This window comes from Dipteris shenzhenensis, chromosome 12 (assembly GCF_047967505.1).
Source record: "Dipteris shenzhenensis isolate YYH24624 ecotype China chromosome 12, Dip_SZ_1.0, whole genome shotgun sequence".
NCBI classification, from domain to species: Eukaryota; Viridiplantae; Streptophyta; class Polypodiopsida; order Gleicheniales; family Dipteridaceae; genus Dipteris; species Dipteris shenzhenensis.
In genome coordinates, this window is record NC_141607.1 from 28248719 (window position 1) to 28263375 (window position 14657).

Below are 14657 nucleotides of genomic sequence, written 5' to 3' on the forward strand. Positions count from 1 at the left end.
GTTACGAGTCTTACTATAGGTAAGCAAAACCCGCCAAACTGAATCGAGTGCTATCTGTGCCCATTAGTGTAGAAAGTCATTTGAGCATGATGTAAGTCCACCTCATCGAACTCTAGATGCCCACTACAAGACTAACATTACATGATTTATCCATTGCAAATGCACAGTGAAGAGTCTCCTCCTACAAGCTGCACAAATGCAAAATCATAAGTGCTAATTGCAGAGAGAGAGAGAGAGAGAGAGAGAGAGACCGACAGTCTATTTCTTTCTTACTCTCTCACTCTATCTCTTACTCCTACTCTCACTCTCTCTTACTCTCTCACACAGTTGGCACCCCAGGGATTTACTCCCTTAATGCTAGCACTGTAGTGCATTTTGCTTTACACCATTTGTTGCAAAATTTTCCCAACCAATTGGAAAGTCATGACCTTGTGGTAGTTCTTGTGCCAAATCATTGGCTTTGAGTTTTGGCTTTGAGTTTCATGAGGGCAAGGTCGATGGAAGTTTCCGTTAGATTTTATTGGCATCACATGTAGATATTCCATGCAGTCTGTGTGCTTTGCACCAAGGAATCCATAATGCGATCATCCATGATGTTGGCTCTCTCCGGGTGCCTTTTCTAAGAGTTCCTGATATTCCATTGGAGAGATATAGATAGGAGATGCACTATGCCCAAAGCTTCATTTAGATTGATCCATGCCTAAGGACATGACTTGTTGTGCCAGCGGGGCTTTGCCTTTAATGCTTGCTGGAAATGCCTCCATTTGTTGTGAGATGTCACAGGGCATGTTTTGAGGGCTTGGGCCAACAAGAGTTGGTGACCCAGGCTTTTTCATTGCATGCTTGGAACACATTTACTAAGGTGGTCCGTTGAGTGGTCCCCGACTTAGTTGCAAGTAGGTTCCCAGACATAGGGTGTGGGCTTTCCATGTTTGAAGGTCGGCCCTCGTGACCTACTCATCATTACATAAATTTATCCTATTGAACTCCATTCATGGACTAATCTTATAGTACACATGAAAGGTCTACCTAATAAATCATGAGGGTCGACCTTTAGAAATGGAAAGCCCAACCAATGATCAACAATTTATTCACACCCACGAGTTTGATATTACACAAAGGAATGCTTTCGTAAATGTGTTCCAAGCATGGAATGAAAAGGAGGCTAGAGAGGATCGGGATGAACTCTGGTGTGCTCTACTACCAAGACCTGAGTTGTCACACAATTAGATGCATGTCCTCGTGACCATACGCTATCAAGAAGACATGGATGAAAATGGTGACTTATGAATCTAAGGTGCCTAGGGCTATAGTTCCTCTAAACATGATCAATATCTTGAGGGTAGCAGAGGATGGCTAAGGGGTATGAAAAGGTAATATGGATCTCCATTGGTTGAGATATGTGGGTGCCCTTATTACAGCACATCATGAGTAACTCTTCTAATTGGGGATCCAAGTTGGATCGAATTAAGACCCCCCTAGGATCAAAGGCACAGTAATGTTGCATATGTCATCTCTCTCACCCATCCGCACAGGGATATCTCATCCCTTACCCTCTCTAATCTCTAACTCTCCACTCTTAACTTCCTTGTTGCAGCTCTAACACTCGCCTAAAGCTGCTACTCTACTCTCTGCTAATGCCCTTTTTCCTACAGGAGCTCACACTCTACCATTGTTGTTGCTCTCACCCCGAGCTCTCTATCTTTATCTCATCCTCTCTCCCTCTATCTCATCCTCTCCATCCTCATAAGCCTTTCCTCTGGCTCTTCCTAAGCTCATCAAGAGTCACAATGTCTTCTCCCCAGCAGCCACCACTGACTACAGCCTTGAAGCCCCCATGCCGTGTGAAGATAGTAGTTTTATTAAAATTTTCATCTCTTTGCCTTTGTTAGAGGCTCAATTCATCAACTGGTTATACACGCATAGGCAAAAAGAACTGTTGATTTTTTTAACTTGGAACAGCCCGTGTCGGCACGTCCTATTCTAAGTTTGAAATTTTAATAGTTCTTTGTGCCTATGGAGTGTACCTTTGTCCAAATTAAACCTCTAGCATATAAAACCAAATGAATCTAGAACATGCCTCACATCGGCACGGCTTGTTCTAGCATTAAAATTTTCATTTGGTTTTCTATGCTTGTTGCTATGCTTGAAGACTAAAAAAGACTTCATCAACACTATTACATGCACTTCAAAATGCAAATTTTTTCAAAGGCCCCCCTTTGAAAAGGCGTGCCTAATTGGGCTATCCTACTAATTGCACCATTGAAAAACAATAGCCTAAAATGGGCGATCAAGCTCTAAAATTGGTATAGCCATAGCTTCATAAAATGCTTATTTTTATGTAAGTAACCTTACTAAATGTTGAGACAAAGACGATAGATGTGTTATATCTTTCCATTTGATCTAATATGCTACATGACCTCATTTGGATTTTCCAATTAAAAGATATAGGCTATCAAAGTTTTATGCTAGAACAGGCCGCACTGACAGCGTTGCATCTTCTAGAATTTAAAAATTCCTTTTTAATGATCTGCTGGAAGACTAAGATGCACTCACAAAAGGCACTTGGAAAGGCATCTTTTTCAACCTAGAACAAGCCGTGTTGACATGGCCGTTCTAGGTAAAAAATGTACGCCTTTCCAAGTGCCTTTTCTGAGCTTCTCATGCTTCCTCCAACTTTTCAAAAGAGCCATAAAACTAATTTTTGTATGCTAGAACAGGCCGCGCCGGTGCAACCACTTGCAGCTAGCTTATTAACCACCTCCATTTGCCAAATTTGATTGGTTGCATCTCTTATAGCAAGAGCTTCATGTGTGATTAATGCAATATGTGGCCAACATTCTAGGAAGTATACGTTGAAAGTCAGTGACAACTCCAATATTTACTCTCATTATACTTGCACTATAAATAGCAATAACTATCATTCTCTTTATGTCAAGCTGCACCTTCCCAAGGAAATTTGCCACTACCTGAAAGACAACCTCAATGTCACTGCTAGTGAGGAACAATAGATGTGCAAATTTTGTAACCTAGTTATTATCTTTCAAATATGTGACATAAAGAATTAGATGTTTCTCCAATTATGATCTGTGCTTTCATTGATCCTAATTTAAAAAAATGGACTAGATGGCATTTTTGTAACCACTTGCTCTCTAGAATAATTCCTAAGTGCCATCAGAAACTCTCTAGGCATTTACGTGAGAAGCATAATCATTAGCCAAAGGCATGTTTGGCATCCCATGTAACAATGATACACTAAGTATGGATACCTTTCTAGTGGAATATAATGTAAGAACCGAAATAAACACTTCATTAATGTTATGATTTGCTTCTTTGCCTTTTCATGCAATGCATCAATTCCTTATTCAAAGGGACTACTTTCTTGAGCTTGCAAATTGCAGAGATGGGTGCTCGAGCATGTTAACATGTGGGTAGAGAAGAGCAGAGCCAAGGGGGCTTAGAGCAGAGCAACATGGACACGTGGCGGGCAGGGTAAGGGCAGAGCAGAGTGGGCACCCACGTGTTCAAACCGATCCCTATGGCCCGATTTGGTGCTCACACCGTGGAGCGTGTGAACCGGCAAGGTGGCACAGAGTGCATCGGGATGCACGCGTGGGAATGCTGCGTCGAGACAATCGTTGCCTCGATGCCAACAAGTGGCGTTTGCGAGCATTTTTTAACCATGCACGTTGCTGGCGATCATTTCAAAGGGCCAATCAGCGACAGCATCCCTTACATGGGAAGCAGCTCTACTACGTCGATGCTCTTTGTCTTGTTTGCAACACAGTAGAAGGCTATCCTCCCTCATTTTTTAACCATGCACGTTGCTGGCGATCATTTCAAAGGGCCAATCAGCGACAGCATCCCTTACGTGGGAAGCAGCTCTACTACGTCGATGCTCTTTGTCTTGTTTGCAACAGAGTAGAAGGCTATCCTCCCTCATTTTTTAACTATGCACGTTGCTGGCGATCATTTCAAAGGGCCAATCAGCGACAGCATCCCTTACGTGGGAAGCAGCTCTACTACGTCGATGCTCTTTGTCTTGTTTGCAACAGAGTAGAAGGCTATCCTCCCTCATTCGCTCATCGTACCCTGGACTGTTTTCGTCTTAGGAGTGAGATTTTTTACTGCTTGAATCTACGTACGCTTCGCTTTCTCGCCACTTCACGTAGATCGCGGTCTTATTACTAATATCTCAAGCAATTATGTTTGGCAATTGCTGCAGGTAGCATTTCCGCACACGAGATGAGCGTAAAAGACGCTGGAATTTGCCATAGATTCATAAAGACAAATGGCATCACCCTGCATATTGCGGAGCAAGGCGAGGGTACTATTCTTCCTGTTTTCCGACTTGTCTTGCTTAATCACTCATTTCTGCAAAAGGATAGTTCATTTGTCTCCTGTCTTGAAGATAGAATTCACAGGCGCAACAATTCACGCTTCAATTGATATGAGCGCATCCAATGTTGAAAGATAAGTTCAACTACGAAACAAAATGTGTTAGGTATATTTCCAAGTTGTAGCGTTACTTCCCATTTCTCATATCCTGTCTAGCTGACAACATCACTCTGATTCTACGTTGGTTTAATGTTTGTCTAGTCTCTGATGAAACACCATATTAAGTGCATGTGAAGCGCTTGCCGGAGCTTATTAGTGTTTCGGAAGCTATTAACTCAATAATACTTTTATCTACATATATACCTGGTACGCAACGACAGTTCAAACTTTATGGTTTAGAGCAGAGAGACAATCTTTGCTCGGTTTTTCCTGAAGGACCTCATATGAATACAAAGCACGTTCTTGTCATTGGAATACTAACCTAATCTAACCCAGACTTGGTTAGTGCCTCGTCAGGTCAATCTCCAAGGAAGGCGAACATTTCGTTTCAAATGGATGCATGCTCCATGTATTTTAGTTAAAGCAGAAACTTCTACTTGCGTTCATCCTGTAATGTCTTTCACGCTTTCATAATCTAAAAGGTGTTTTCTTTCTTATGGTCTCCTTCTCATGTTCAAACATAAACTTGTCATAGGTGCAAACGTCCCTAAGGAGCAAGGCCTGACCTGCCACCCACACCCACATTGTCCTGTAATGAGGGAACTAATGTTCTATTATCACTTGGTGTGTAGATATTGGTGCATTTCCATGGTATGTGCAAAGTTTGAATTAGACCAAGTGACTGCAGGTGTCACTTCTCTTCACAAAACACATCTCCACTTGCTTAGTAAATTCATTTATTGCAAATCTTTATTTTTTGAAAATTCAAGTTCTTATGTTGGCCAAAAGAATGCATATGTTTTCCTATTGTTCATTTAGGTACTAGTTGGCTAGGGGTCTAGCATTTGTGGGTGGACTTCCATTGAAGGGGTCACAAGCAATCCTGTCCCACGAGTTTAGACGTATCTCTTTATGAGAAGCGTAAAGACCACAGCCCACCCGAGTACCCAAATATGGGACCAATCATATGCATAGAATGCAGACCAAACACGACAACTATTAAAGTGATTGTTTGCAGTAGCCTTTGGTGTGGCTTGTAGACATGAAAGAGTCAAAGATATAGAAGACAAGACGACAAACTAATAGGTCTAATAGGTTATGTGGGAAGGCCAACCAAACTCAAACTAACCCTGGACTAGCCCTTTGAATAGAGGTAAATGCCAAAAACCTAAGGGTGAAAAAAAAATCAAAATAAAAATATTGATCACCCAAATTGAAATTTGAGTCACGCAAATAATAATTGGTTAAAATAACCTTAGTTCACAATTTGAGCATGACACGTGGCATGCTAACCTCGCAGTCTGACGTGGCATGCTGATGTGGTAGCTTGATAACGTGGCATGATGACATGGCCTGATGTTGTGGCAGCCATGACATGTAGCATGAGACACAAGGTAGTCCATGAGGTGGCATAGGACACATGGCCATCTGTGAGGTCATGTGGAGGGCCATGCATGAACCATGGCACCTAGCAAGGCTATCTATTCGCTCCTAAATTCAATGTATGGGGGAATCTCTTAATGGGTCTCCTAAATTCAAAAGGATACGTGCCAAATTATCCCTTCCTCCCATTTAGCCCTCCCCTTCCCCCCCCACCCTCTCATTCTAATGGATTTTTTTCTCAAGAGACAATGACGATGTCAAAGAAGCGCTAGGCAAGAATGCCCCAAAAGATGTATCGATGAAGTCCATGGGGTAGCTAGATGAAGCACTCACATAGTGACCCTCAAAATGGCTAAGGGAGAGTCACCGATGTCAAAGTAGAGATGAGAGGTGTCACGAGCACTTGGAGCGTCAGTCAAAAGTGGAGCTTGGGCACCAAGGACAGTCGGGCAGTAATCAGAGAAGTTGGGAAGTGTTTTTAGAGCTGACATCAAGCTCGAAGCAGCTCCAATAGAATGTCGGTCAATGTCGGTCAAAAGGAGCAAATGGTAGGCTGGATCAAAGGTCAACGATAAAGAGGATGGACAGCTCCACGTTGAGCTGACTGCATCATGCTTGGGCTGTCAAATCATTGAGCACCAGAACAAAATTCGCACACAGAAACAAATTTCGTCACTTCTTGCAAGGGCTGTAACTTTTCATAGAAAACTCGGTTTGCAATGATGTAAAAACCAAATTTGCAGTACTCAAGGTCCTCTACAAGTTTGTTGAAGACACAAAGCCGTGATTCTGCTTCTAGCTCCAGATAGAAGTAGAACATCATCCACAAGTCACAGAAAGATGTAGCTGAAGGAAGGAGAAGAGAGGTGGGAGATTAGAGCTCAAGGAAGGAGAGAAGAGGGCAGCCTTCCAAGGAGGAGGAAGTAGAGTAGCTTCATTTGCCTCCTTCATCTCAACCTCTTGGAAGGGAAAGGAAAAGAGAGAGCAGGGCTAGGAACATGGCTCTGATACCATATGAAGAGACATGGTGGTAGGAGAATGCCAAGCTAACTAGGAATGGAATGGAAATATGAAAAGCATAATGGAAAGGAAAAATGGAAAGAAAATGAAAGAACAAGTGCTAGGCAATGATAACCAACATACTCACATGTAGATAGCTTGATGTTGACTGATATTTTAGATAATAGACAAGTACAGCACTATATAGTGTGACACTAGACTCTAGAAAGTCACAATGTCTATGAGATATCTCCCAATATGACACGTGGCATGTCTAGGACTCACTAGACTATAAAACACCACCTAGACTACCTAGAACACACATTTTTGACTCACTTTGGCTTCATATTCCAACAAACTGCAGCTATAGTCGGAGTCCTTTCAGTTTGATCTCAATTTTGGGAGGCGCTGGTAATATTTACAGTATCTTTTCTCAAGCAATATTGTACATTTCAGTCTCCGTCTTGCAAATCTATAAAATAAAGCAACATTCCACAAGCTTATATAAAGCAATCTTTCTCGTTTCCCTTTAAGAGAGCACAAAGAGGTTCCATTACCAATGAAAGCTCTCTATGCTCTCTTAATGGGGAAGGGGAAAGATAAGATTGCGAAATTTTGCATTACTTAATGTATTTGCAAGACATAACGTAAAATGAATAATAGTGCTTGAGAAAAGATGAACACATGATTAGGGGCCAAGACATTTCCCCCAACCCCTCCCCTTTTATCCAGGCTCTTTATTACAATCAAATACTAGACCTTCCAAATTGGAAGGACTTAGACTATAGCTGGAGCTATGTACAAGACATAAAAATGAAACTCTAGGCTAAGCAGTAAGTCTTTATACACAACAGTGTCTCAATAGATAGCCTGGCTAGGGTGCTCAGGGCTCCAAGGGCTCTCCAATCCCGAGGGAAGATGCGTGCACATTTACCATTGCTTTCACACATCAGTAAGATTGGATGTTAAAAAATGTTATTTGTAAGATTGGATATATTCTAATCTGATGAATTATATATATATATATTAATAACACTTAGCCAATGCAAGTTTCTAATTTAGCATAACTATGTGCTTCTAGTTCTTTGACGCCACTTCAAAAAGCTTTGCAGAATACAATGTAAATCTACTACTACCCAAGCCATTTTATTCAAGGCTTCTGAAACCCATCCATGGTAAGTGTCCTTTTGTCCCTTAGTTTGTTAGTATACAAGTTTAGTAAAAATCAATCTTTGACTCTATATGCTGCTAGCCTAGCAAAATTAAAGGTTGTTGTAGAGTTGCTGGTAGCAAGGAGGTCCTTTAAGATGTCCAAGTAGAGCTGGGAGGCCCTTGGGAGCCTAATACCCGGTTGGAGAGGCTCACATGGCAGCACCCTCGAAACTCACTACTCCTGCATTTGGCTATTGGCAACCCTCTCAATGGGATTTTCCGTTGGGCAATATTGAAGGCAAGGTCAAAGGTTGCCTTATTGTTACTCAAATGTTTTTGGATTGGAAACATATTCTCTCACATCTGGCTTGGCATGGTCGAGATTCCTTTTAGGATAATTCTTTGCGAGCGGAGAACATCCATTGGTCCAAGGTTTTTTCTCAACCGTTGGCTTGATAGGAGCCCAGATGCTCGTATTTTCTTAATTCAAAAGGAAATTCCTCTGTGGCAGATGTCATTCATGATGATGGCACTTTTATCTTTCCCTTTGGCTGCTCAAAAATATAGTTTAGGAATGCATTATCATCCTGTATGGCAGATCATTACTCGGATGCTTCAACCATTTCAGCCAGTACTCCCTTTGGAACTTCAAGAGACAGGCTTCGGGAATAGGCTCTTCTTCATGTACACTCGTCCATTCATCCTTTGAAGATGTCTCATATAACAATCTGTTGGGGGTTGTTCCATCTGGACAGCTTTTATCATGCAGACATATTGCTCCGGCTATTTGTCATAGGTGTTTAACTCCAAGAGAATCTGTATCTCATATTTTTTGGCACTGCCCCGAGACACGGAGCTTCTTGGGCATCCTTCGACAGAGATAGAGACTGAGATTTTCTCAGACAACTTTTGGCAAGATTTTTAGGTTGTTTGGGATCTATCGTCTATGGTCGGATTTTGAGTTCTTTTCTTGGGTTCACTACTGGGCACTTTGGACTCTCTAGACTCTCTGGAAAGATAGAAATCATAGTCTTTGGTGATCCAGCTCTTTGTACTTTTGTTTTTTTGTTTTCTTGCATCGTTCTTTGTAGCAATCGCTCTTCAATTGTCTGCAAACTCACTACATAGATTATGATGTATATTTGTCCTACATGGAGATTTTCTCTTGATGTAATCTTTTGGCTTACCGGTTTTTCTAGGGGGATGAATGCACTGTGGTAGAGAGAATGCTACTTGAGATTCACAATGAAAAGGTGATACCCTTTCATTAATGTCCCTTGAGATCACTCAAGTTCCATCTTTCCATTTACACCTACCCTTAGCCTATGACCCATCTACCATTCAATGCACCTTAATGCACCCTTCCCTTCCTATTGCCCCTAGGACCTAGACACGTGTGTGCACATTTTTATTAATAGAATATGTATCACATGTAAATTTGATGCCATCTGAAGCAGTGGCTCCAGCTCAACTAGTCCTCTCCTCAGATGATCCTCCGCCATAACAAATCAATTGGTGTCCATCATAAATACATATACAGGTTACACCATTGGCGTATAATATATAATAATGTTTTAATGTCTACTAATCACAGATTAGTGATTTCTCTTGTCATGACACTCCCTCCTACTTGAATGGGCAAAAGTCCTCTTCTGGATCCTCTCTTGTCTCTTTCTCTTGCGTACGCTTTTCTCTTTTACTTCTGCATTTGCATCTCCTCTTCATAATCTGCAAATAATCTTCTCTTGGTAGTACACTCTCTCTTCTGAATCAGAACTTAAATCCCATCTTCAAGTTCTGATTCCTCTTGATGCTGAATATTCAAAATGCAAAAGTACCACTGCAGTGCCTTTTCAGTATCTCTTCATGCTCAGAATCCTCTTCTAAATACTTAGCTGCTGAAATCTCTTTACAATAACCTACTTACAATAAGCTGAAACACATTCTCAACAAACTGGTCAGTATTAAAACGACCCTCTCACCCAAATTTTTCATTGAACTAGGTAGACCTTGGCTATGGATGATTTTGCGATGGAGAGCTACTTAGTCTATAGAAACTATGGACCTTCAATCTTTTTCTCCAACTCTTCTATTTCAGCCCTATTTATCCTATCAAACGCTCTACACGGAGGAGAAAAATATTTATTCTTTGTCCATACTCTACAATGAATATGCCTACTCTCTATTCAATTCACACATCCATACATCAGTGTTGGCTAAATGGGTAGCATTTACTCTCAGTTCTATGTTCATCTTAGAGTCCTAGAATGAGGAGGTAGAAGCCTCACCCTCCTGCTTGGATGCTTTGCCTTTTCCTTTTACAAAATTTGTTTTGGCAATTTTGGCTAATAGAGTAGGACATTTATGCCATGGATGCCCTGGCTTATGTTTCTTACATCCGAAACATTTACCCTCCTTAATTAGCTTTTTCTTCTCATCGTCAGTCATGGAAGGAAATGGTATCCATCCAGGATGTGATTGGCTGTTAACATTTTGTACAATAGCTTTCTCCTTTCCTTTGTTGAAGGGTTTACGAGGATTCAATTTTCTCTCAGCAATCTCAGCCAATTTAGTGAGGTCTTTCAAGGTGGTTGGGTTGAACATTTCAACCTCATTCCTCACTTTCGGGGTTAGGGCTGCTAAATACTTCTTCCTTCTATCATCCTCGCTCTTCTCAGGTAACTCTAAAGAGAGTTTTCAGAACCTACCTCTAAATTCAGCGTTACTCTCATTTTCGAATTGCCTGAACCTTTCCCAGTGGAAGGTCAATTCTTCTTCATGTCTCGGAGGCACGAAAGTGGCCTTAAGCTGCTCTACAAATTTGGACCATTGTAGAATAGGCTCTTTTTCCGTTTGTGATAAAGACCACCACATCAAAGCATCCTTCTGTAGATGTAGTGTGGCAAGAGCAAGCTTCTCGTGGTCGGTCTTATTTTGATGGGCAAAACATAGCTCAAAATGGCGAATCCAATTGAGGATTTTATCTGCCTCTCTTGCTACATCATACTTTGGGAACTCTATTCTCTCTTGGGGTTGGAATTTAGCTCTCCTTGAGGGGGTACTTAAAACGTCATCCCCAAAATCTAGCACTCTCTTAGTTCCTAATTTTGTCATAATCGACTGTTCAATCATATGGCTAAGCTGAGAAACCAGCTTATCAACGGGAGACTCCTCTCTCCCTCTTGCACTTGGATTATAATCCATGTGTACGGGATTTTGAGTTAAAGGCGTAAACTCAGTGCCTTGCTCTTGGATGAACTTGTTTCTCCCTTCATTTCTAAAGGAAAGACTCCCTATCAAGAGATTCTTAAAGAAGAGATGAAGGTAATTCTATACGTGGGTTATCATACTCAATATGTGTAAAACTCTGATCTACATCATCCTCTTCAGGAGAATGTGTTGGTGTTCTCTCCCTATCTCCTTCTGGTAGTGGAGGAAAATGGACAAGTTCATTATTAAATATCCCTTCCCCTTCCATTCTTTCCTTTTAGTAATACAAGAGAGAAAATGACTTGCTGTAATTTTAAGAAAGGTTTTATTTTACAGCAAAAGTCAACTGTTGTAGAGTTGGTGGTACTTATCCGACTCTCGCTTCGTTTGTGTTGAGAAAACACTTGAAATGACCTCTTCTTCCTTCTCTTTTTTAAGCTTTTCTTCTTGTATTTCTACTGTAAACTGGTGCGCTCCGTTTGGACTACTTATTTTGAGTGGATTGGAGCTCTAGATACCGTTATAGGGGGTACTTGATGGGTGGATCACCCCCTTAAAATATTGTTCCAATCCGACTTTCCGTTGGGGAGAACGGGGGGGGTCTCTTTTCCCCATGATTTAAGGGTTTCAAAGGTCTATTTGCACGGAGGGGGAGTCACCCCGTTAGGACACCCCATTCCCCGCCGTTCAAAGACCAAAAAATTTAGAGAAATCCCTTGCCTTGGAGCCTCCGAAATGCATGGTTTGCTCCAAAACTCACGCCTCTCCTTCTAGGCTCGCCCTTTGCAGCCAAGTTCCTTCTAGCCTGTTGCAGCGACTTTCAGTTCGTGCACGTGCCAACCAAGGAATTGTTCATGCAGGAATCTACGAGCCACCGTTCGGTGCCCTGATCCTTTCCTTTCACCTGGCTCTTAGCTCACACACAGCCTTCCCGCGTAGCACTCCACTCTTCTTGTGCCTTCCTTCTGCGGCTCTCTTCCACGTAGTCTTCTTGTGCCCTCTCGCCTCTGTCCCACGCAATCTCTTGCTGTCCCGGTGGTGGATCGTCGAAGCTTTGATACCAAATGTGAAGAACCAGCCTTCTCAAGAATGCAAATGTGTGCAATGCATGCAGAATTTGAATGCCGATTGGCCCTCCAATGGGGAAGAGCGCCCTCGTGAGAGTACTTGTTTCTAATTCGATCTACATGCAAGGTGGGAGAGAGATGGTGGATAAATGCAATGTGGTAGAGAGAATGCTACATGAGATTCACAATGAAAAGGTGATACCCTTTCATTAATGTCCCTTGAGATCACTCAAGTTCCATCTTTCCATTTACACCTACCCTTAGCCTATGACCCATGCATCTACCATTCAATGCACCTTAATGCACCCTTCCCTTCCTATTTCCCCTAGGACCTAGACACGTGTGTGCACATTTTTATTAATAGAATAAGTATCACATGTCCAAATTCGATGCCGTCTGAAGCAGTGGCTCCAGCTCGAATAGTCCTATGTACTCAGATGATCCACCATCGGTCGATGTCCAATACATATACACGTTACACCATTGGCGTATAATATACAATAATGTTTTAATGTCTACTAATCACAGATTAGTGATTTCTCTTGTCATGACAGCTAACCCGAAAAAGGGCAGCACAATTACATCATGAGAAAATCTCACTATATGATAAGTACATCTCATTAGTCAATATAGTGTGATTGCAAGCAATTAAACAAGGATTGCTGCAAAGAGTTTCGAAAAAAGATAACTTGGAGAAAGCTATATCACCAAAGACTTCATGATTACGATCCTTCCATAGAGTCCATAGTGCCCAATAGTGAACCCAAAGAAAACACACACGTACACACACACTCCTCTCTCTCTCTCTCTCTCTCTCTCTCTCTCCCTCTCTCTCTCTCATACATTGGGTCCTCTCCTTCTTGTGAAATTTTTTATTTTAAAAACTTGTGAAGGAGATGGATTCTCATAAACATTTGCCTTGAAATGTGAGTGTAGTCGCTGGGAGGAAGTAGCATTTCATAAGGGGGGGTACAAGATTTTATAGGGAGATGTGCTATTGTAGGACTGAGTGGGGAACAAGCTTGTAGGAGAGTTGTTGCAGAAGGTGCTGCTATAAAAGGAGCAGAAAGTTACAGAGGCTATATGAGAGGTTTGGCTGGGAGGTGATCATTCCAAGAGGCCCCATGATAGGCGGTCTAAAGAGGAAAGATGTCTTAAAAGATGGTACTGCTTGAACATCAATATACATGTTGAGCTGTGAACTAGGTTACTTGATTATTTCAAGCAAGAATGTTTGTTGTCCCATTTCAGCATTGATGGCTGGCTCCCTTGGATTTTGGTGGGCTATATGGGGGCTGGAGTTCCTTCAGTGACAAGTGGTGCCATGGTTTATGCATGGCCCTCCACATGTCCCCACAGGCTGCCATGTGCCTTGTACCACCCTCATGGGCTGCCATTTGTCCCATGCCACAGGTCATGGCTGTCACATCAGCATGCCACACTAGGCTACCACATCAACATGCCACATGTCATACTGAAATTGTGGGCATTCAAACCACTCTTTATTTTCATGACTAAAAATTCAGCTTGGGTGATCAATATTTCTTTGATTTTACTTCTATTTTAACCCTTAGGTTTTTGTTAGTTAGCTCTACTCAAAGGCTATTCTAGGATTAGTGGTTGGCCTTCTCACATAACCTATGCGGCCTATCAATTTGTCGTCGTCTTATATCTCTCGACTCTTTCATGTTCATAGGTCCACACCCAAGGCTATTGCAAACATTCTCTTTAATTGTTGCTGTGTTGGTCTGCTTTCTATGTGTTTGGTCCCATGTTTGGGTACTCAGGTGGGGTGTGGTCTTTTACGTTTCTCATAAAGAGATATGTCTCACTTGTGGGACACTGACAGGCAACCTTTCAATGAAGGTCCACCCTGAAATGCTAGACCCTCATCAACAAGTACCCAATTAAATAGTAGGAAAACATATGTATTATTTTGGCAAACATCCTAATTCAAAAGATAGGCAATAAATGAACTACCAAGCAAGTGGATATGTGTTCCGTGAAGAGAAGTGACAAAAAGGGTAAAGCTGAAGAGCTGTTCTTTTTTATGATAGTAATGGTATTTTGGACCTGTACTTTGATAAAACACTCAAGTGAGGCAATTGGCCCACCAACTAGTTTGTGTGCACCCTCGTGAAATTGTGTTAGGATATGATCTTTCTAGCTTCCTTTACAATGAACACCACTCTAGTTTGATCAGGGTTTAACGTGCGTGTGCTGATTCAATGCTTATAAATAGTGTCCAAAGGTTCATTTAGGTTTGTTCTCTTGTAAATTGTCTCAATGTTGCAATAAAGACAATAATTATACCTAATGAAATAACAGGTGGCATGCCATTGGAATGCT

The 14657-nt window shown here is 41.7% G+C and overlaps 1 protein-coding gene across 3 annotated transcripts in view; it reads left to right on the top strand.

The window, feature by feature from the left end:
- Positions 1–3697: 3697 nt before the first annotated feature.
- LOC147896060 (epoxide hydrolase 3-like) overlaps positions 3698–14657 on the top strand; it is a 101621-nt gene continuing 90661 nt past the window's right edge. Inside the window, exons 1-3 of one of the 3 annotated variants that reach the window (XM_087383072.1) lie at positions 3698–3755; positions 4029–4114; positions 4226–4327. In XM_087383072.1, coding sequence (XP_087239198.1) covers positions 4246–4327 — 82 coding nt within the window. In that variant the 5' untranslated portion in view covers positions 3698–3755; positions 4029–4114; positions 4226–4245. Of the gene's footprint in view, positions 3756–3946; positions 4115–4225; positions 4328–14657 lie in introns of those variants that run through there. The other 2 variants (XM_087383071.1, XM_087383073.1) reach the window with 2 other exon arrangements.